Below are 24460 nucleotides of genomic sequence, written 5' to 3'. Positions count from 1 at the left end.
AGTGCTCAGGTACTGGGAGTGCCTATTCCAAGTTACAATATGCATGGAGATGTACACTGTTAACCACATGTGCCCTTCTGCCTCTTTTCCCAATCTCTCATTTTATACTTTTTCATGAAAACAGACACTTGCATAGGTATTAATGACATGAACTGCCAGGAATTTTCTGTAAGTGTTGTGCAAAAAAAATCTGTACAAGGCTGGCTTTAAAACATGCTAAATTATATCAACAGAGATTTAAAACAAACTTTTAAAAGCAATGAGCCAAGCTATTACTACAAAAATGTAACATGAATCACCAGAAGCACAGCATTCCAAAAGTACATCCTTTTTTATTGATGACTACAATCAGCATGAAATTAAGGTGATATAATGGGGAAGTACAGTGGTAAAACTATGTAAAACAGAAAAAGTAAAAATGTTTGCCTAAGACTTCAACAAAGCCAAGATTCAGCATTTCACAAGAGAAGATATCTTCAGTAAAGATTTTATAATTTGGATTTAGAATGGAAGAATAACAGAAGTATTTCATCTTGAAAAACACTCAAAATGAGAAAATGAAGTAACACTAGAACTAAGTGCTGTAGGTTAGGTAAGACTGCACTTGACTTCAGTGGGATTAAGTGCAGCCTCAGCAAGTTTGTTGATGACACCAAGCTGTGTGGTGTGATGGACGCAGTGGAAGGAAGGGATGCCATCCAGAGGGACCCTGATAGGTTTGAGAGGTGGGACATTGCAAAACTCAAAGTTCAACAAGGCCAAATCCAAGTTCATGCACCTGGGTTGGGGCAATCCCAAGCACAACTATAGGCTGGGCAGAAAATGGATCAAGAGCAGCCCTGCGGAGAAAGACTTAGGGGTGTTGATGTACAAGAAGCTTGACATATCTCAACAATGTGCGCTTGCACCCCAGAAAGCCAACCATATTGTGAGATGCATCCAAAGAAGTGTGGCCAGCAGGTCAAGGCAGGTGATTCTGTCCCTCTGCTCTGGTGAGACCCTACCTGAGTACTGCATCCAGCTCTGGGGGCCCCAACACAAGAAAGACGTAGACCTGCTGGAGCAACTCCAGAGGATGGCTATGAAGATGATCAGGGGGCTGGGGCACCTCTCCTGTGAAAACAAGCTGAGACAGTTAGGGTTCAGCCTGAAGAAGAGAAGGCTCCAGGGAGACCTTACAGCAGCCTTCCAGTACCTCAAAGTGGCCTACAGGAAGTCTGGAGAGAGACTTTTGGCAAGAGTATGCAGTGATAGGACAAGGGGGAATGATTTTAAGCTGAAACAAGGTAGATTTAGCTTGGATATTAGGAAGAAATTCTTTACTGTGAGGGGAGTGAGGAACTGGACAGGTTGCCCAGAAAAGCTGTCGATGCCCCATACCTGGAAGTGTTCAAGGCCAGGCTGGATGGGGCTCTGAGCAACCTGGTCTAGTGGAAGGTGTCCTTGCCTAGGCAGGGGAGTTGGAACTAGAAGATCTTTAATGTCTCTTCCAACTCAAACCATTCTGTGATTCTATGGTTCTACTTGCACACATCACCAATCATAGCATTTCAAAATCAAACACAACAAAATATTCTTGTCCTCACTCTCCAATAAAGACAGTTCAGAGGAAATTTGATTGTTATGGTTAGAAAATAAAAACTTCTTTTCTACGGAACGAGGAAAAATCATTCCAAAACAAATTATCCCATCTTCCATCATCATAGAAGAAAACCATCACAGATCCCTGCCAATGGCTCCCTAAAAACAGCCTTTCTGAAAGAAAAGTCATTAAAGCAAAAGATAAAATGACACTGTTACTTCAAAATAAAGTTATATTTCTTTTACTCATTAAAAAAAAGGAACATACATCAGCCCTTAAAAGAATGCCACAGGAGATGCTCTAACCCCCTTGCCTCATTGAGGACAGTTTCTTCACCTTTGTTAACTGTTTTGCTAGTCAGTAGGGCTATCTTGCCCTGAAAGCTTCTCATTTGGATTCCACTTCAAAGACAACCAAAACCAAATTAGCTCCCCCTTTCCGCCCACATCTACAAGGTACTGTGACATTTCTCCAAGAAATAGGCTTGAGTCTTGACTCCAGAATCAAAAGCAAGTTCATACATAACACTTCTGCCACACACACTTTGTTACTTATATACAAGTACTAAATTTTTGAGCCAATGTGAAAAACCTAAAGCAAATTAACCAGCATGATTTCTGACATGACAGTGAACTAAACTTGAATTGGATGCTAGAGATTGAAGTTTAGTTAAGCAATAAGCAAACAGAATCCACCATTATATAACAGTCACACCAAACATAAGAATTTAATCTAAGGAATCACAGTTCTATCTGAACAGAGGGGTCTACATGGATACATGATTCATTGTGTTTATTAAAATGAATGTTGACTATAAGAAAAGCTGATTTTTAAATTAACATTAAAAGATTTTTCTTTTCCTTTCGAAAGACAGGTGGCAGTCCTCCATGACACTAATAACTAATGCTACAGTCATTTATCATTTTAATATTTGGCTGACATTCATTTTATAGTGGTGGGATTAGTGCTGTCCTTTCCTTTTACACATTCCACTGTTGAGAAAGCATTTTCAAAGACTAACTAAAAGCATATTCCCAGGGGATATAAGATCTGTCATTCTTAGGATAAGTTATGACGAAATAGAAAATTACGCAGACAAGCAGGAAAAAACCCCACACTTTGGAGTGTGTATTTCCCTTTTCCAGTGTGAGCTGTCCAGCAGAATCTACGCAAGTCCATTTGTTGTTTAGAGAAATCAAACATATATAAAAAGTTTCTATGCCAATTGAAAACTAATGATACAGGAGAGTCCGAAACACTGATAATTTTGCTTTAGAAAAAGAAAGCTAGGAAGGCAGCAAGAAGCATGCTTTACCTTGGAAGAATATTATGCTTCTGCATTTATCTGCTACAGTAAATAGCATCACACTTCAGAAAAGCAGACACTTCTGCCTTGCAGAAGTACCTCCCTCACTCAGTGGAAAGGTTTAGAGAAAATAAACAAGCAGGCAAACCTGGCTCTGAAAATTGCCAAACCTCTCCCTCTTGCTGATCCCCTACCTCTGTAGTTTGTTTTTTTTTAAAGAAAGTCTGCTGTTCATTTCATTTTGGATGAATACGTGGGACTGAACACACTGCATTATAATGAAACTTCATATTTGAAGACCTATTGAATCTTGTAAATTCTCTAATATTCCTAGAAACAACATGAGCCCTCCCTCCAAGTAAACTATAGCTTTTGAATTTTTTATACCTTGCACTGCTCAATTCAGGATCACTACATTTCATTCATTTAGGGGAGTGGTGTTTCCATACTCAGGCAGTTTTATTCTCTGTTCCCTCTTATGGCTAAATCAGAGACATTTATGAACAAGGTGCTGATTGCACTTAAAACAGCATTTTGGAACATCTGCTCTGCAGATCTCTGAGGTCCATGGTCTTACTCTGGTAAGCACTTGAAACGTAAAGCCAAAAAACAAACTCCAATGAAGTGCATTACACACAGGCAAATCGAAAAAAAGTTTGAAAAATATTCATATTCGAATCGGGCATCAGCTCACAGCTTTTATCAAGAGGGTGTCTCATAAGTCTGTGCTTCTGCCTATCTTTGACACTAAGAAATCAAGAAAAGTAGATTTATTTCTTTTTTTGAAGTTGAAAAAAAAAAAAGGAAAGGAAGAAAAAAACACAGGTCAAAATTTAATAAAGCAAAACTGAATAGCAAGACAGAGCAAGCTACAACCTACAGCACTCCCTGGCAGAACTGCTCTGGTGAGAGTCATGAAAGGAGCCAGGAAAGGTCACAGCAACTGGGGATGTCTGGAGACTTAGTGTATCCTTCACCAACTCATGCTTGCTCTGTGCATATAATGCTTGTTTTGTATGCACCTCACAGGTCCTGTGAGCAAACGCCTGAATGTAGTAAATAGGAAAAAAAGTCAAGTCCCTCTAAAAAACAGACCTGGGCATTTTCCTAATTTTTTGTAAGATTTCCGTGCTATTGTTTGAAAGAAGAAAGACAGGAAAATCTAGAAACTAATTAGCCATTAGTCACACTTTTATTACAAATCAAACCCACCTGACACATTTTCCAGAAAAGCTTTCACTGATTTAAGCTGGACACCAAAATTACAGCCAGCAGAGCAAAATCATTGCATATGTCAGTTTCTAACTATTTACTCACAGTCATCATACTCCAGGGTATTCAGAGGTCATACTGATCGACCCAAGTTAACATCTTACGTCTTCTAATACCAAGGCTCCACTTAAAATGAAATTGGAGAATGCAATCCTTCATCTACACGCACAGGCCTTCCCCATAGCACACAGTTATTTAGCCTCATATTTCTCAAAAAATTTCTTGCAGGTTCACATTAAAAACAGATGGGCAGAGTTCCATCAGACTGCCTCACATTGTTCTTCTGAAAAGATGTGTTTAAAAATGAATGCAGTAAACATAAAAATTCAAGCTGTCATATTCACTGATCTTTTTCATACAAAGCATCTGGGGAGGACTGCATTCAACGGACAACATGAAAAAGAGGGAGGGGTTTTTTTGCCATAGGGAACAAACATTCTTTCAAACACTGTTAAGAGTACTGAGTTTTCTTAAGGTTTTCTGTTGTCTTGCTCACTTTCCCCATATACAGTTGGGGGGTTGGTTTTATTTTCTATCAACATGTATTTTCAGCTTTTAGGGGTTTTTTTGAGAAAATGCTGGCACTAGGGTGAATACATATAGGTATATGTTAATTGCCATAGATTTCAAGTAAAAAATGAGGTATGCAACTAGAATAAGGGCTTTGTGACTTTATCACTTAAATTCTTCAGCATTTTTTTCAAGGTATTCTCTCCTGCTCCTTTTAAAAAAGGACACATACACACACAAAAAAACCCAAATCTATTTCTCCCACAATTTCTTTTATTCTGTTCTCTTCTTATTTTGAAAGAGGTTAGAGCACAGTTTGACTCACTATTCAAAATCAAATGTTTAGTTAGTTATGAGGGGTATAAATGTTCAAGTCTTTAATTTTTCTCCTCAGAGACAGAAAAGAGGCTTGAACAATTAAGGGGGAGAGGAGTGAGGCATAATTAGACACCCTTCCCCAATTTTGTCAAAATGATCAAACTTCCACTGAAGACTTAGCAAAATAGCTGAACAAACTTCAGTTTGAAGTGACTGTTATAATAAAATATATGTTGCAAATAAGTGTCCACTTACTCTTTCCATATCAGAACAGTTGGTTATGAAAAGTGATGTTTAAATGGTAATCTAGAAGTATGCAGAATTTCCTGGTAATCATTTAGGGGAGTGGAGGGAAGAGGAAAAAAAAAAAAGCGGTGGGAAAGGAAGAAAAGTTATAAAGATCAAATCAGAAATTTCTCTGTTCAAGATCACTATTTAACCATGTCTTAGAATTGATAAGTCATCCAGTGATAAGGACCATTCATCAATGAAGTTATTCTACAATAAGAATCCACATACATAAGAGGTTTGGGCCTTCACACCACATTTCATTACTGCGAGATATTTGTCAGGATAGGGGATGGGCCTCCGAAGAATTAAGATTTAGTTTCCTTTATTCTTTTCAAAGACACACCATTATGAAGGATGGAAAAAAAAATTCAGCGAAGAAGACAAACTTACTGATCTTGAAGCATCTTAAACTATCCTAGAATATTTCCCAGAATCTAAAAATTACCTAAAAAATAATATCCTTCCACTAGCTTTCCTTTAATTTTTATCTTTAAGTAACAGATTAAACAAAACCTATTTGGAGCTTTAAGATTAGGGCCTAAACCTTCTCATTTTGGTAGCACTAGAGAAAAAGACTTATTTAAGAAAAAAACTGTGTAGCTGTTAGCAATTTGTTTTAATTTAAAAAAATACGATCTACTGAGTAACTAGTAATCTTGCAAAATAAGATCCAATAATTCCAATAAAGGCTTTTCAAACAAACTTACCATTTTTGATTTTATCATATTTTAGAAGTATTACGCAGGCTAAGTCACTCTCAGGTTAAAAAAAAAAAAAAAGGCAGTGACCATATGTGGTCACCACACATGGCACTTTTCTTTCCTTTTTTTTCTTCCAAAATCTTTGGGTCAAGCTATACATCTCTGCAATGAAAGACCATTTTTAAAAATAGCCCATTGCCTCTTCATGAAATATAAGTGCAGAGGAACTGGTCATCTTTGTTAAACGTTTGGCTTGAATTAACAGAGCTGGACTAGCATTATCTCCCTTTCTCCAATTTGAGGAATGTGCATGACAACATAAAGTCATATTAGAACACTTAGCAGCTGTTTATATTCTAGCACCTGAACTCCTAATAGCTGCATTGAGTTGATATATGAGGCTCTTGATATCATTACAAAGTTTCAAGATAAATGCCTGTGCTGGTTTAAAAGTTAACTAGCAAGGGGAAATGAACTCAACTCAAAAGAGAGATTAAAAGTCAGAACAACAATTTAATAAAATAATACAATAAGTACGATTATACAGACAAACAATTGGTTTTAACCCACAAAACCCAAATGTATAACCCAGCACCCTGGGGCATGAACAAAGTGGTGTTCCTTGGGCCCCCCCTGAGTCCAAAATAAAGGTAGAGGGGAAAAATCCTGCTGTTTTTTTGGAGAGTTGTTACAGTCTGGTCAAAAGTAGTGACTGCAGTTCAGTTGAGGGTGGTGGTCTCAGTCCGGTTGAGAGTGGTGAGCTGCAGTCTGGCTGAGAGCAGTGAGCTGCAGTCTGGCTGAGAGCAGTGAGCTGCAGTCTGGCTGAGAGCAGTGAGCTGCAGTCTGGCTGAGAGCAGTGAGCTGCAGTCTGGCTGAGAGCAGTGAGCTGCAGTCTTTCTCTGGATCCCACAAGTGGTAAAAAGTGGTAAAAAGGTTCCGAAACTCCAAGCTTACATATTCTCCAGTTCAGGCAGGAACGCTCAGTCCTCCCCTCAGAGTGGGGAATTCCATGAAAGGGTATGAGGATGCTCAGTCCTTCTCTCAGAGTGGGGAATTCCATAAAAGGGTATGAGGATGCTCAGTCCTTCCCTCAGAGTGGGGAATTCCATAAAAGGGTATAAGGACAGGAACATCTTCCTGTTTCGCAGGCCTCTACCGATAACAGTTTCTGGGAAATGGCATGGAAGGCTATAGAATACACAGTTTTGGGCTACACCCATCCAGTGATGAATCGGTCCCAGCTGTTCTAACTAGGACAATGCCTCATGAGAAATGGGAAGAAAGGGCCTCTTTGGAAACTGGCATCCAAGCCGAAAATAATCAATAAATCCCATATTCTGAAGAAAAAGAACATCTGTGAATTTCATCAGGCTTCAACAGTCTTCCAACAAATATGTCATGGAGAGTTTAACTACAGTTATTGCTATAAGCCACCTTAAGGAGAGCAATACAGGAAGCCTTTACACTGGCTAAATATATGCAACGCTTATTTAAAGCAGGCATACGAAATTGTTTAATCATGTGAAAACTAAAAGGTTGGACTTCCTTGCTGGAATAAATGGTGACAAATCCATGGTTCTGCAGCAAACTGTAATGCCACAAAGTTTTGGTTAATTTGGATAGATGTTGCCCTCTCTATTATCTAAAAATCTCAAGAAGATCAATTCTTGATCTTCTCAAGATTTTACACTCGAAAGTTGTAAAAAAAACAGTTTACAGCTAATGCCATCACAGATCATGCTCCTTCAGACCAACAGAACTCTTCATTAAACAGATAAAATTTACTTGTGCACAACAAAGACTCTTAATCTAAAAACGTCACCATACTTCACATCAAAAGCAAAACACACTGTTCAATCTCTCTCTCAATAATAAGAACACATTGCACACTATGTAGTAAAATATTTCACCTACAGATTTCCCTGCAAGAAATTTAAATAGAATTCTACTCCTTCTTCTGCCTAAAACTAGTAAATGTTTTATTTGGGGACTGACTATACCTCTGTCTACATCCCTGCTAGTAAACTAGAACCGGTTAGGCCGCTTTTGCCATCTAAGCTCTTCACCTGTCAGCAGGTCACACTTGTGCCCAGATTAGCACTGCCCTATATTAACAGTTCACATAAATCAAATTCAATCAGAATTATTAACGACTGGTAACATACCCCACAGGTTTAAAATTGTTCCTGAATCACAATGACAAATGTTCTCTGCCAGAATCAATACTCGGGTTGTGTGCACAACACAAAAGAAACAGCAAGTGCAGTTGCCAGTATGCACCTAATACTGTGAGTTGCATACATAAGAAAGGGGTTTTTTTCTATTTATAATTTTAGCAGTGATGCCATACAAGATTCTCAGACCCTGATGTGGGTTAATTCATAAAATTACTGGGTCAAATTTAGGAGAGACCTCCAATGAGTTGATATTCACATTCCTCATAATACCAGAAATTACTGATTTAGGTTTCCAGGCTTTCCTTTATAGGATAATAATTTTAAAAAGCACCTTTTGACTTCTGTGGTTCATAATAAGTAAGTATCGCTACCTGTATTCTTCCAACAGGGAAATCAAGACACTAAAATATGCAAAGTGACTTAGCCAATTCACTTAGCAAGGCAGAACTGAGATGCAGGATTCCTAATTGCCAGTGGTTGCATTACAATACACAGAGTTCTTGGCTGACACTTGGGCATCAGCTGTTGGCTGATTAGTCCTAGTAATGACACTAGTGGGTGCCAATGCTGGTTCAACAAGTAACTGTTACACCCCATTCTCCAGGCATCACTCATGTTACCCTTGGAGCTGGAATAACCAAATTCAGTCATGCAAGCCAGAAAAGGCTTATAATTTTCCTATCCTGATTAAGTGTGGATTAACTTCCTGTCTTCCACCTTCAACAAAAAATAACAGGCCCCAACCAAATCTTACAATACTTGTACTTTCAAACTGATATGAGGCATCAGTATGTTGAAATAAATAATCAGTCTTTTTTTATTATTATTTAAAACACAAATAAAAGCATAAAACATCCGGTTTTATGCTTTCTTGCATGGGACAAGACACAGTAACAAGCTTCAGGAATAGACCCTTAATTTGCCAAGCCTTCAGAGAGGAAAGGTGATGGCACAGTACTGAAATAACAAGAGAATGTATCAGACTGCAACAATAACCTAACCTATAACCTAATAAAACTTGATGGATATCAGTAGTGCCAAAAATACTTACCAGCTCGTAGTTGCCTGGAAAAAAGCAGGGTGTCACTACCTAGAATAAAAAATGATAATAAAGTAAGGAAAAACAGATACTTCCTCTGAATATGTCCCAATTGCATTGATTGAACTCCCTCCAGGCAGAGTCAAAGGGTCACCAGCCAGACCAGGTGCAGACCTGAGTGTCCACTGCTGCTCTCAGCTGCATTACTTACTTACAGGGAAACATGGAGGGCTTTCTCCCTTCCTCTATCCTTTTCAGCATTCTTCCATCATCATCTCAGTTTTAGTTAATAAATAACTTTTCAGCTTTTTGAGAAACCTGGAACTTCAGCAATCCCCAATACCTTACCCTTGTTCTGGAACTTTTACGGGGCATGGGCTGAGCAGAGCAAGTAGAATAGATATTCTGTGCACTCACACAATTTCAGAGGTTTGGCTCCAAATTAAAACACTTCCTATGAAGAAGATATTGTGTATACATCGCTCCCAAAGAAAACAACAACACCACAAACAAAAACCCACAAACAAACAAACAAAAACCAACAAAAACAACAAAACACCACACACACACACACAAAAAAACCCCACCTTGTTTGAATATTCAGAAAGCAAAATTCAAAGAAATCCAGGAAAAGCATGACTAACATGGATTACATGATGACTAGAGAAAATCAAGTGTTAGATTATTTCTACAATCCCATACAACAGGCACCCTCAAATTTCACACATAGAGTCAGAAAACTGTAGGTTCACCCATTTACGCCACTCAAGTGAGCTTCAGTAATAGTCACCGTGCATGTTCACTTTAACAAGCACCTTGAGGTTAACTCCAGTTAAACAGTGAAAACTGTTTCATTTAATATGTTCACCTTCAAATTAATGGCTCTCCAGGACAGACTCACCTCTCAACCAGCAGAGTGGAGCCAGAAACTCTGCGGTAACACCTGGACAACAAAGGAGTTTTCTTTCAGGAACTGTTGGTGAGCTGTCCTGCCTGCTTTTTTGCAAGCAATTTAACCACTTGGCTATAATGCATCACTTTCTTCTGAGCTACAGTTTTATCAAGTAAGAAATGCTGGCATGCATGCCACAGCTTATATGTAACACAAAGGATGTGCAGGTGAAGGAATCTTCACCAAATATATAAAGTGACCTACTAAAAATCCTGATCACTAATTCACTACTAACCATGTTACAAAATTGATGAGAAAGGGTAAAAAGAGCAGCAAATTGAAGCCACTGACATCCTGCAAATAACGTAAAGTTAGTTATGTTAGGAGACCTTCAGAATGTTGCACAGATGATTGTGAGGAGCCCAAATGGTAAGCTCATGGACATATTTAATATGAATATTTATATACATATATATATATATATTTACACACACACACACTTCTTTTTTTAAACACACACACTTAGCTATTTCTTTCAATCTACAACTTCGGAGTTAAGTCTTGAAAATGTAAGAAATTTTTCTCTTTAGTTTTCTTCTTCTGGCATGTCTGTCAGTTATTGTCCCTCTTGTCCCAAAACAGCCAAGCCATAAATTCCCTTACTAACTTAGAAAACAAACTAAAGGATATTGAGTGCAGTATATCTTCAAGTAACTCGGTGCTCTCAAAGATACAAACTGCAGCATGACAAAATGAAAAATGTAAATTCAATTTCTAGGATAAAAAGGGACACAGAGAGGATATTAACTTGAGATAAAAAACTACAATAGCTTTGTTTGTTTGTTTTTTTAAATAGACCATCTCCCATTGCGTGATATTAGCATCTAACTCAGACATTTGTCCTGGAGATATCAAGTAGCCTCAGTATTTCATGCCAGACAGAATAGCTCTAAAGCATGCCTAAAACCCACCAAGTTTTCCTCTTCAAATTAAGCATTTTTTGGATACATTGAAAACAGCAGCCTTAAAGGAAGACTTGGCAAATACAGCAGAAACAGAACAAGCACTTTGCAGTCAGTAGAATATTTTAATAAACAAGATACAATTGTTTCCCCAAAAGAAAAAAGATAAGATACAGTAAAATCAGCTGAGCTTCAATGCAGCTATAGACTTGGGATTATGCCTTATGAAATAATGTCTGAAATTAGCACCTGAAATTAAAAGTTACGTGCCTTCAGGAGGGTTTTCAAAATTTAACGTATTTATATACATAAAAATTCACATTTCCCTTTGTCTACAAAACGACAAAGTTATTTCAAACTAATTCATTGAAGGAAAAGGAATCTTTCACAAGTAACTAGGAATGCAGTTATCCCAAGATACAGAAATGTATTGTTCACATATAGAAAGCCATCTAAAAGTCTGGCTTTCTTCCATGCTGTGATATTTTGATCTTGCTATGTCACAGTCCTGACCTACATCACTGAAGATGTTCAACTCTTTAAAGAACACATATAGGGCAAAGACACTTGTTGCATTGGCTATTTGGGAAAAGGGTTAAAAAAAAATAAAAAAACACACACAAAAAAAACCCCAAACAAACAAACAAACAACTCCAAACTCCAATGAAATAGAAGGTTCCTAGAAGCAAAAATGGGTTTCTCTTGATAACTGTAAACAAGAGATGAAGCCTCTTCCTTTATCAGTTCACTAGATTTGCTCCAAAAGAGTTCAGAAGCAAAAGAAAATAAACTTGGTCAGAACCTGGGTGTAGCTAACAGGGGTTAAAACAGCCAGCAGGAGCCAGGATCCTAAAACTAGATTTTACTGGACTTTGCACTAGCCCTCTGCACTGCGGTTTAGTTTGCCAATTTGAACTGTAAATGCTAGCTACTGTCCGTCCTGAGATAATCTGTGTAACGAATTAAAGAGGTTTATAAAGCAGGTTGAAATTATTTGACGCAAATGAGTGTAAAAGCATAATATCTTTGCTCAAAATGTCTTGCTTTGCCAGTGTCTTCAGCTAAAAAAAATAATCCTGATTTTGACAACTGTACACATCTTTGAGAGACTTGACTTCTGCTTTCTTTGTATGACATCTGACCTCTCCAAGCTTAATGAAGTATACATTCCTCAGGGAACTATGTTACCCTTTCACGACACTAGGACTACTTCTTTTGGTATAATCCCCATGAGAAAACATTCTTTATTTGCAAACTCAAACAAAATTTGCAACACTACCAGACAGGGAGGGCCCCAGGAAGCAAAGGGGATACAGTTCTACCAATATTTTCCACTCCCAAAGGAACAAGCTACAGCATGGATTGGATTTTCTTGAATGGAAACGAACTGTGCACTAGACCTGGTACCTCAGAATTTTGGACCTATAACATATATATCGGTCTGATTTCTCAGGCTTTCAGTAGGCTTCCAACGTCTGAGCAATAGTGATAAGAACTACGGGCATTATGGTCCTATGGTCATAAGTAGCACAGAGTCAAAAGTATCAGAAGTTTTAGGAGAAGGAAATAGGAGTTTTGTCATGACAAACTGCAGAGGCCACTGCTCAGCCCACAGGTTTCACGGCATCCAGTGTACCCCTAAGATCTAGGACAGATAGATGCCGCCCATGATAGGAAAGAATTAAAGATAAGATATTAACGATATTAAAGCAATATATAAATTATAAACATAGGTTAAAATGGGGGGCAGAGGTGTATTTCTCTTGATACATATTACAGGGAAGAAGGGCATGAGGTAAAGAAGAACACCAGAAGTCTGCAATGTCATTCTTTTCCACTCAAATCACAGAAAGATACGAAAGCAGAAGTCACGTCTCAAGCTTGTTTGTAAAGTAACGAGTTTGGGGGTGGTTTCGGTTTTTTGCTTTATTTCCCTACAGTCGAAACCCATCCATCTGCAGGATGACACTCTGTGGCACATGGGGCACCATTTACAGCACCATTTGTGGCAAATGAATTCAAGTGGGACAGACTTTTGTCCAGGCAGAACCCTCTTGTAACTTTATTGCTCCATAACTATACACAGGCTCTCAGCTGACTCTGGGTCCAAACTCCTCAGCCAGGCCAGGTGTTTCTTATCTCTCACATACCACATACATCCACGTGACTCTCCCAGCCACAGAGAACAACCATGCTTCAAGCAGCTTTCCAGCTTGACCTTGCGATTCTTTTCACACACACACTACTCTTAGCTCTAGCTAGCTCAGGACCACAATATTATTGTTTCAGTATTTTCTTCTTCTTCTTTAGCTGCTCCTACAACACTCTGCATCTCCCTAAGGCCTTCAATGCTTTAATGTATTAAATCACAAAAAGGAATTGCATCAGGCAATACTAAGATACAGAGAGCAATTTAGCACAGGCTTGGTTTCAGTCTGACAGGATTGCAAGAGTCAAGTCAGAGGCAGTGACCTCTCCAGCATGAAGTTTATAGAAAACCTTTGGAAAAACTGTTGGGAGTACACTGCTCAACAAGTCAAAGGACACTAAAGTAGCCCAAAGGGTTGTGAACCAAGCAGGAATCTTTCACTTTCCCACTAAAATGTACTCTCATGTTGTAAAGAAAGGGTCCCCTCTACAAGGCCCCCATTTTCCCATTTTTAAGATTGAGAGCACTTTGTTGGAGGCTGACATGAAAACAAAGAAAGTGTCTGAATTTTATGGCATTATTTCTGACTTTCTTATATCACAATAGCTCTCATTTTAACAAATTTCTCTCCTCTCAAAATACATTAAAACAAAATCTTAAACATTTATATTCCGAACATATCTTCAATTTTTCAGCTATTCAGAAAAGACATAATGCAAGAATAGGGTACAGAATGACACATTTAAATACATATTCTTTTAATCATCAAAACTAGTTCTCCCAGATGGCTTTCACTAAGACTGAATTTGCTCTATTATGCTTTAACTGTGGGAGGTATTTTAAATGCTTCCTTCAACAAGACAGAACAAGACAAGAGAAGGAGCCTTTTAGAAATAATTTCTAGTAAAATACCATGAAATGCTGCGTTACCACACAGAAGTAGTAAAAGAAAATTCTAATGAAGCTTAGATACTTCAGTTTGCTGATACAAAACAGTCAGAACTTCTGGGATGGAGCTCATAATGTTCAAAACAGGTAATATTCTCATTATGTTTCCACAAAATTGTGGTTATTCATAAGGATGTCTGTACCTCGGTTTCCAATCTTTTATCAAGACAGTAAGGCAATGTACGGCTCAGGTGGCTTTAACTTTGAGATGCAATATTGCATGAAAGAATTCAACCAGTTTCATGAGTATGCACACTTTATCAAAATACCCAGCAAAAGCAATATAGTATGACACAGCAAAAGTAAAATAATATGGCACAACAATGGTGTAAAATGCTATACATCACTGAGGCCCAGTGCATTTTGCCTGCTACCCAATTACAGCCACTGCTGATGTTCAGAGTACCCTTCAAGATGTTGCTATTGCCTTTAGCTTTAATAGTGGATGCAAAAGCAGTGCCTCTTGAATAGAAGCCAAGAGTCTAATGTACAGTAAGGGTAAACAACTTTTTATAATAGAAACTCAATAAGAAAGGATTGGTATATTCCTGTAAGCTACTTGATTCCCATTTCCCAAAGACAAACATAGCACGAGATATGTAATATGATCTAAGGAAGCATTCCAAGCAGCAGCAATGTAAAATGCATCAGTCCTAGGTTCTTTCATCCTACCTTCAAGGGCTAACAAATGCCTTTCTCCTTCTCTTAAAAAAAATAATAATAATAAATAAATAATTTTTAAAAGTTAGATGGCAAGTCTGTGTGAGATTTCCTGTCAGCAAATAACTGGAGTAATAAACAGATCCTTCCCAAAATCAGCCAGAACAGGATAGGGCACGGGAGGAAAAAGCAGAATTTTTTTTGTTGTTTCTTTCTCTGACTAATATAATCTTATCCTCTTTTCCCCTTGCCAACAGATTTATTTATTTTTAATGAAAATCAGCAAGGAAACAAACCAACCTCAAAGTATACATGTTCTACCTAGGTCTTGCACAACAAGAGCCAGCTATCTGAAACTAAGTCTAAATAAGAGTTCTTATCTAAAAACATTGAAGACTTCATATGAGCTACAAATGTCAATCACAAAACTCATACAGCAATCCCTTGGACTTCAACTGCAAACATTTTCATTTCACCCCAGTGCCAGGTAGCACTAGTAGGGTTCCATGCATGGCAGTATTCATGAGAAACAGTGCCTCTAAACAAAAAAATTCTTGAAGTCTTCAGCCTTATTGAATGTGTTTGGATTTATGGATTTCCAGAGAAATGTGTCAATCACAGAAGTTCATTCACACAGTTCTCTCCCGAAAACAACAAAACAAAAGTTTTCATTTAAATTCTTGATTCCCTTTGCCCAAAATCTAAGAAGGGTAAAGGAGAACCCATACTGAAATAAAACAAAACCCAACCAAACTCATTCTTCAAAGGGTAAAATTATCTGCCTTCATGTTCATCCACTGCAAGAGCCAGAGCCCAGCTGCACAACCTTAACAAGCCTGCTCCAAGAAAGCACAAGGTTTATTCACAAACTTGTCCAGGAAGTACTCAAGTGACAAAAGCCAACAGAGACGTCTGAGACCCAGGACAGCTTGTGCTTTAAATCTCCAGACTAAAAATACGTGACCAATATTAATGTGTCTATATATGCAGATATATATAGATAGGTAGAAGTTCTTTATTTTCAGAATACAAACTGAACAAACCAACTAATAAAACCAACTATCACTCCTTGCTAATTTTTATGCTTGTGATTACTTTCATTCTCCCTTCTATACTGCTGCTAATCACATGTTTTACATTAAATCAAGTTAAGTTTTAGTTTATTTCTATGCATTTTTCTGCAATCATGTTCATATTTCCTAGACTGTTAAAAGAGACTAAGAAAGAAAAAGTTAGGGTATCACAAGGAACTTCGGGGGTAGTGGGGAGCTTCCTTTCAATCCTCTCCATCATCAACAGCTTAATCAGTTTAAGGGAAAAAGAAGAACAGTGTGAAGGGAAGAATTATATTTTCTCAGACACAAATGCCTAGACAAGAAAGAATTAGAAAAAACAGCCTTTGAGAAAAACAGAAGACAAAGTGCCAAGTCAGAGTTTATACCTTTTATGATTAAAATAATTTTGGTAGGTTTATAAATTAAAAAATGCTAAAAACATATTATAAATATGTCATTTCTCTCTTTAAAAAAAAAACACCTACAGAATTTTAAAGTAATCTTGGTTTACCAGCATTCAAGTGGCACAGCACAGCACATGAAATTAGTCCAAACAAGTATTTTAGTCTAATAATATAAAATTCTGAAGCTTTGATTAAATTTGGACTTGACTGAGATGTTTAAGACAGTTTATTGAAGCTGAAGGAAGAAGTGTGCTGAATCAAACATAAATAAATTAATCTTACTGGAACTGGAAAAAACCATGGAGCTTAGGTTATTAGTCTCCTTGAAACATCATTTCAGACTTGCGAAGATTCAATGTGTATTATGTAAAGAGTCTTTTTGGCTTAAGCATAAAAAAAATATTTTCCAGGTTGAATTAAGGATAACTTAAGGAATTAAGGAATAAAGGAATTAATAATTAATTTGCACAGATTAAATAATTTATGCAAAAGCATAAAGCTGCCTCACATCTGATTCAACCAAAGACTCCAGTAAATACGCTGACTGATTCTAAGAGAATTTAAGCATTTGCTTACACACTTAATAAAATCAGTCAGTTCTCAAGAGGGAGAATTAACATACAAGAAACAAGTCAAAAAAAACATGGTCAAGAGACATGGTCAAGAGGTTCCCCCTCTAGCTTTCACTCTTCCCACAAGACAGAAGATAGAAACTGGTTTTCACATTCCCAGACTTCAAAAGGACAAAGTCTGGCTACAGTCATGAGATGACAACTTTCGATGACTCAGCTCTATACCACATACCTAACAGACAGAGTAAAAGCAAAAGATAGGAAAAAAAATGGCATCCCAAGACAGAGAGCTAAGTGAAAGCCTTGTGGTGGGACAACTAAATATTCCTACAGATCATACATTCCTATCATAAGCAGAGAGATGTGTCCCAAGAATAAGCTACAAAACAGAAAGGACTCAAGTTCCCAGAAAAAAAAATGCAGAGTAAAGCCCTGGGGCATTAGACATATTGCAGCTTCAGAAATGTCAGGGAACACTAACTAGGTACATACATCTGAACAATACAGAAACATTTCTAGATTAAACATGTAAAGACTGAGGCCATACAGGACAGTCAAAAAAATGAACCAGGTTTCATACAACAAAAAAAAATTTTTTCAGAATTCATTCTTATGATGTTTTTCAGAGTGAAATAAAAAACACTGCCTTTTAGAGAGCATTCTAAAATATAATACATATGGGAATAGAAACTATTTTCCTCTAGAGTGGTTTTCTGCACCCATCACTTAAAAGTAGTACAGATGAGTAAAGCACAAAATATTTTTAAAAGTAAATGGAGACAGTATTATATGTTGGTATAAAATTTGAAAAGTTGGCTTTAGTTCTAAATAAGCCTGCTGCAAAACCAAACACATTACAACAGCTTAATCTATGCAAGGTCAATGACAAGTTTATGAGAACTTCCCGTGATCAGAAGAGGTATCACTATGGTTCAGCAACTTAATAACACCCTGGCACTGTTGAAGCAGGGCAGCATTTTTAGGTTCTCTTTTACATCAACATGCAGCTGATGCAGTTTCTGAGGCTAGAGCGACAGGGCTGTCCTAGCTCAGCACTACCAGTGTACATCACACTGATGAGTGCCGAAGTCATGAGCCTTATACAAGTAGGCAGAGAAGACTCATACAAAGATTCTGAATTTAAGCTACTTGTTGCCTTACTACTTCTCTGAAAAATCAGAAAATAAGCCTCTTGTAAGAAATATCTGATTATTAAATTCGGTTTTGTTTCCAGAATTTGTTTTTTTATATTCTGCAATACATGCTTTGTACATGCTAAATGAAGTATGCTTCATTTCAATTATTCAAAAATTATAAAGCATGCCAGTATCTTGATGATAGCTAGGCTATTATATAGTATTGGCACTCTGTATATTAAGTCTTTTCAACACTCAACATCCTGAGAGCATAAATACTAGCTGAAAGACAGTTTTCTGTTTTTAACATATGTTACACATACGAAATTATTTGTCTCCAAAACAAGTTTAAAGAATTACAACAGTCTCTAGCATAGTTTAAGTATCATCATTTCAGGAAACTCTAGTTCCGTGTAGCCCCTACCCAAGCAAATCTACAAGTTACCAATGTTATCAACAAACTAGATTCTTTGTCACGGAACCAGTGAATTCCATACTGCAAGTGCTCTTTGGAGAACTAAAGCTACTGTGCAAAGAGGGATCAATTACATCATCTGGTCTAACAAAAAAATACTTCTTTCTACTAAACTGTTTTGCTTCTACTTCTGGACCACCATTTCTAATAGCATTATTACAAATCATTATCGAATGTAAATAGGTGATAAAACTCTTTAAAAGGTAATACCTTACTTGCAAATTTAATTACCACTGTATTTTATCATCTTATTTCATTAAAAAAACCAGAATTCTGCATTTACTCAGTATACCACATAACACAGTGATTTTCAAATGCACATGTGCCATTTTTACTCAAAATGAGAGATGCTCGGCCAAATGAAACTTGTGTTTACTAGAGTTTCCCCAAACGGCCTGAAAAAATCTCTAAGTCCTTCACAAGTAGAGATCTTCTCTTGAATTTAGTTATATTTCTTGGAAGCACTGAACAAAACAAATCCTTGCATAAGACCAAACATCAAGTCAACAACACAGGTAATAGGACTAGATCTGTAGTGTCCAGAAGCTCAGTGCTCTCTAACTATAACAAACGCTGTCTTTACAGATAGCAAGTACTAATCAAACATTTAAGTTAAAAGAAGGGAATATTATCTCATTAAAGTGCTTCCAGTACAATAAAGCCCTCCAAGACTCCTAGATTTAGACTGCAACACTCTGTAAATGCCTCTGATTTACACAAATCTAGCAAGGGGAAACTCTAAGTCACCTGAGACCATGGAAATACTGATTTCAACTTGTGTAAAAGGAACTTGAAGATTTTTAAAAGTAATAAAAATCCAGTAATGAAACTGAACTGAGGGGAATCTACATCAATTAATGAAAAGTAATAATGTCCTTTTTATATCCCAATGCCAAAAGTTTGCCTTTAAATCTCTGTTGCTGTACAAATTTTAATATCTACATATATGTGTGTATATACACACACTCTGAAACACCTAGAGGGGTACTGTAAAAATATATAGGTGTGCATGGATACCTATATACACCTTATTCACTCAAATATTTGTTTTTTATTTTCTGGCAGAACTGTGTGATTTGTATTTCACCCACTTAACTTGCTGTTTTCAACTGAAAACACATCCTCCTGTGGGAGAATGAGAAATTCAACCACTGGTGCAAATATTTTGACTACATAGGGACCTTTTTTTTATTAATGGTAAGAACAATATCCCAGATAGGCATCTGATTTAATAATCATCTTATTCTTTATTAGTTGATACAGATTTTGTAGTCTCAACTGTGAATATGTGGGATCAACAGCAGAAAGGGAGGCCAGTAAGTACACTTACCTTTTCTTCACATTTCCTGTGGCAGGCATATTTGCAAACTAAAACAAAAGTAAACAGAATATATGAGTAAAAGAGTATGTGGATTGTCTTCTCTCCTTTCTTTAAATCAGCTTCAAGAGATCAGGCCAAACTCAAATCTGTATATATAAAAGTATTTACATACTTCAAAACAAAACTAAACTAAAAATAGAAATTCATTTAGTTTTCACCCATTCCTGAAAGATTAGTTAAACTACAGCAGCATTATCAGATTTGTGCATTCTATCGGCTTGTGATAACATATGTCTGGTTAAACGTCATGAGCTGATTGTCTTGACACTTACTTTTACAGCTTCACATGTGCTGGAAGTGTTACCACTTAAATAACACCAACAGTAAGATGAAATTGTTCCCAGAGTAACCTGTGAATCTTAGTCATATCAGCAGCTCCAGAGACCTAAGAAAAACAGGTTGACTTCAACTCACAGGCAACTATGACTGGCCAGAGTATAATTTCATAATGTGATATTCAGGTTATACAGTGTTGCAAACATTATTTCCAAGACATAAGCACTTGAGGTTTTTTAAATTCCTGTAAGAGCAGGCAAGGATTAATTGTACCAGCAAGTTCAGATTCAGAAAACAGCACTTAACTTAAAAAGCAGCCAGATGAGCAGCAATGTAACTATGATGCAGCAGCACAATAGCTAGAATCTGACACAGCCTGGTTTTAACTGGTTTTCCATTTATACGCACTTCCTTCTTTACTCTGAAATTTCCTTTATTTCCATGCAATGTCTACCCTTTGGGTTACCATGAGCTAAACTTACTAAATTTTAAATTCAGGAAAAATTTACTTATTCAGTCTCCAAGATCAGTAAGCTACAGAATACCACAGAGGTTTAACTGGAAAATTAACTGCAGCCTAACCATAGACCACTGAAGCTGAAAGTCATGCTTGTTTCTTGATGTTTTCTACCAAGAGGAAGATATACAGCCTGACCCAACAGGAAAGATACAACTATCAAGGTGTGAGGTCAGCAAAAACTCATTTCAGATTCAAGTGCATTAACTGCTGAATGAAAAACCCTTATGCTGCAGTCACTTCTCAGGGCAAAAAAAAGTAAGGATTACTGACCCATCTTCTATTCAGTTTTGTACATGCTATGTTCACTTATTTTCCCCATGTACAAGTTAGGAACGAGTTCTTTGTTCAGAGTGCTTCACAGGATAAGTTGTCTTTATTCTAAAAATTTATTAGCTTTGATGCAAATACACTACTCTAACTATTAGCACTGATAATGATCTATAGCCACACACCACTTACAAATGCTATCACCTTAAAGCAAATGGAAGACAGCTTTTAATCCATAATAAAAAGCTTAATTTTCTTGTGTGACATACAGAATAAATAACTAAATTCATTAAGTGATTTGACATACCAAAACTGTCTAGTAGAATCCATATTTTAAATCAGCATGATTAGCTTTAACTTTGCAAAAGGCTAATATGTTCTAAAAATATGCATGTTATATGTTTATTCTATAAGCTACTTTGAGACAAACACTCACAAAAAAACCAAAGAATAAAACAGTAAATCTGTAAGAAAACCCTAATATTACAGGCAAGGTTTTCATGTTCTTTACTGATGCTTAAACCTAGACTTCTGGGGGGTGAGATGAAATACAAAAAATAGATTTCATTCCATGACAAACTTCCATGATATTGGTACTGCTTCATGCAAAACCAAATCACAAATGTCACCAACAAAACACAAAATCTCTATTAAAGACGTCAATAACAGTAAATGCAAGCACTGAGTTTTTTCAGCTTCCATGTAACAAGTAAAGTCAGTGTTTTCTGCTCTTGTGAAACACAACAGTACTTACTCTCTTTTTTGGAAAGAAATCACTCAAGTCAGATGTGAGCTTAGCCTGGATAGCAACGTCAAGATTCAGCCTTGAAGAAGCACCTCATTCAAACTCATAAGCAACACAGAAACAGATCATACGAACTCCATACATAATTAAAGGAAAAACACAAACAAAACTATATTGCTATATTTATGAGATTCAAACAAAGCAAAGACTTAAGCCTCAAGAGGTAATCAGTCAAATAACATCAGGCAAAGCTCTCTGACTGAAACAAACAGCGTACTTTTTTTCAGGTGTTCAAATCTATTACGTTCTGAGCATAGAGATCTGATTCATTCACAAAGACTGCTTTACTCCTCCTCAGCATACAGAAACATCCTATTCATATCTAAATCCAGCACTTGTATGGATTAGATTAAGTCATTATCTTTTCTTCTTCAATATCTAATAAAGCTGATTATAATAAAACTGGATGGAAATAAGCACTCCAAAAGGAGATCACAGGGCGGAGGAGGGAGGGAGAAGTATTCGAAGCATTTGAAAGGGAAGGAGATATTAAGAAAATAATATGAATTGAGTATGAGGAAGCATATGGGCACACTAAGAAAGAGTGAATGGAATAAGGGCAAGGCTGCAGCAGTCCAGTATCTGAGTATAGATGAGTATTGGAGAGAAGCACTGTTGCCTTTCCAGGCACATCCTTTTACAATTCAATTCATATGGGTTTCTCAGCTATAGCTGCTACCATCAAGAACAGTGAGAGATCCCTTCAGCAACACTAGCAAATTCAACAGTTATCCACAGAGAGAAATCAATTTGCTTGATATTTCATTATTTAGAATTCATTGTGCTAAAGCTACGATGAATTCTACTACATCGCAGAACTGTTTTACCTGGATGATTGCAACACTTCAGTCCAATGCTGGTTTTATCTCAGCCCAGGCATTTACAGTACTTGCAAAGAGATAAACTATTTCAATCACTACCAGATTGTCAGAGAGACTGAATCATGGTTCAATATGCCAGCTTTTTTCTTTATGAAAAGCCTTAAATATTAGAGATGCACTTTCAGAAAATTTCTAAGGCCAAAAAAACAGTATTATATCACAATTGTGCAACACATGCCTTTTCAGTGCAACAAACATGCAATGCAAAAGCATATGAATAACTGAACAACTGATTTGCTGTTAGTATGCTAAGGAAAATACATACAACTTACATTTAAAAGATCTCAACAAGCATCTTCTACTGAAAGCTGGCATTCTTAAGGTAAAGCTCACAAGTGAACTAGCACTCAGCTCTCCTCAGGACTGTAGCCTAAGTGTATTCAAATTCTAAAATGTGCCCAAAACAGTCCAGAGGATTTAATCAATGTCACACTCTACAAGGCTACTTCAGTTCTTCAGCTGAACAGCTGAATTTCTGCATCCCACACATCAGCTCTTGCAAATACCATACTTTCCAAATTTGTGTTCAAGGATTTTGGCACCAGTTCCAAGAACAACTGTCCCAAGCTGGCTGGTAATAAAAGGGAGACCAAGCCATACTTAGTCAATTTACTATACTTCAAAACAGCTCCTAAACAATAGATCCAAGAATCCATTTTCTTAAAAGGAGGAGAAAGGGGGGGGGGGGGGAAAAAAAAAAAAAAAAAAAAAAAAAAACATATTTCTTTGCATCAAAATGAAGATGTGTTAACTCCTTGTCCTAGTTAGAACAGCTGGGACCAGTTCATCACTGTATGGGTGTAACCCAAAACTGTGTATTCTATAGCCTTCCATGCCATTTCCCAGAAACTGTTATCAACAGACCATTTACACCATCTGCCCAGAGCACGCCTGACCCCTCAAGCTATAAGCTGGGTGTTAAGAGGCCTGTGAGATAGGAGGATGCTCCTGTCCTCACACCCATTGTGGAACTCACTGCCCTGAGGGAGGTACTGGGCATTCCTGAGGATATATAATCTTGGGGATCTTGGGACTTCTGTACCACTAGTGGGATCCACAGAAGGACTGTGACCACCACTTTCAACCAGACTGCAACCACCACTCTCAACCAGACTGCACCAGCACTCTCACCAACAGGTTTTCCCCTCTCCTTTGGACTCGGGGCCCAACAAACACCACTCTGTTCATGCCCCAGGGTACTGGGTTATACATTTGGGTTTGGTGGGTTAAAACCAATTGTTTGTCTGTATAATTGTATTTATTGTATTATTTTTATTAAATTGTTATTCTGATTAATAATCTCTCTTTTGAGTTGGATTCATTTCCCCTGTCAGTTTACCTTTAAACCAGTACACTCCTGTAAGTCACCAATATTGCTGCCAGGTTAAAGAGAGAAGGACAAGCATGGTGAGTCGTTGTTTTCAGACTTAAGTTCCAAAATTTTTGTGAAATCAAAGTTCTGTTTTTTACACTCTTGCATGTAAGATGCTCTTTGAAAACCCATAGCAATGTATTTGTAAAGTAAGAAACTACTTCACTAACCACAGCATGATTTATGATTTAACAGGACAAAGAGTTTAACTTTTGCTCTGTGTGGTAAAGGCTATGCACCTTGACAGATTTTAGCATTTAATGGTCATATGGTATGGCAATATATTTCATATATTCCATACAAACATTCTGTCACACTGCACATGCAGTGAGTATTAAAACATGGCTAGTTTATAAGGACAACCTTGCACTTAACCACAGCTGTTATCGAGTGATTCTCCATAGTGGGTTTTTCTGTGTTTCTTTTTAAACAACTATGTACAACAAGGGTAGAAACAAGCTAATTCAGGAATCCTCTTGGGGCAGAAACTTGCATACAAATAGAGAATC

At 37.2% G+C, this 24460-nt stretch overlaps 1 protein-coding gene across 14 annotated transcripts in view; it reads right to left on the bottom strand.

The window, feature by feature from the left end:
- TNS3 (tensin 3) overlaps window positions 1-24460 on the bottom strand; it is a 206917-nt gene that overhangs the window by 113356 nt on the left and 69101 nt on the right. For 7 of the 14 annotated variants that reach the window (XM_027662849.1, XM_027662852.1, XM_027662862.1 and 4 more), the window contains 2 exons: window positions 19780-19817; window positions 9209-9247 (listed from right to left, as the gene is read on the bottom strand). In XM_027662849.1, the coding sequence (XP_027518650.1) occupies window positions 9209-9247; window positions 19780-19817 (77 nt within the window). Of the gene's footprint in view, window positions 1-9208; window positions 9248-9411; window positions 10052-10097; window positions 10193-19779; window positions 19818-24460 lie in introns of those variants that run through there. The other 7 variants (XM_027662848.1, XM_027662855.1, XM_027662854.1 and 4 more) reach the window with 4 other exon arrangements.

The sequence above is a fragment of the Corapipo altera genome, unplaced genomic scaffold (genome assembly GCF_003945725.1).
Source record: "Corapipo altera isolate COAL_440 unplaced genomic scaffold, ASM394572v1 359, whole genome shotgun sequence".
Taxonomy (NCBI): Eukaryota; Metazoa; Chordata; class Aves; order Passeriformes; family Pipridae; genus Corapipo; species Corapipo altera.
The sequence above is the reverse complement of the archived record's forward strand: the minus strand, read 5'-3'. Positions and strand labels throughout refer to the sequence as shown.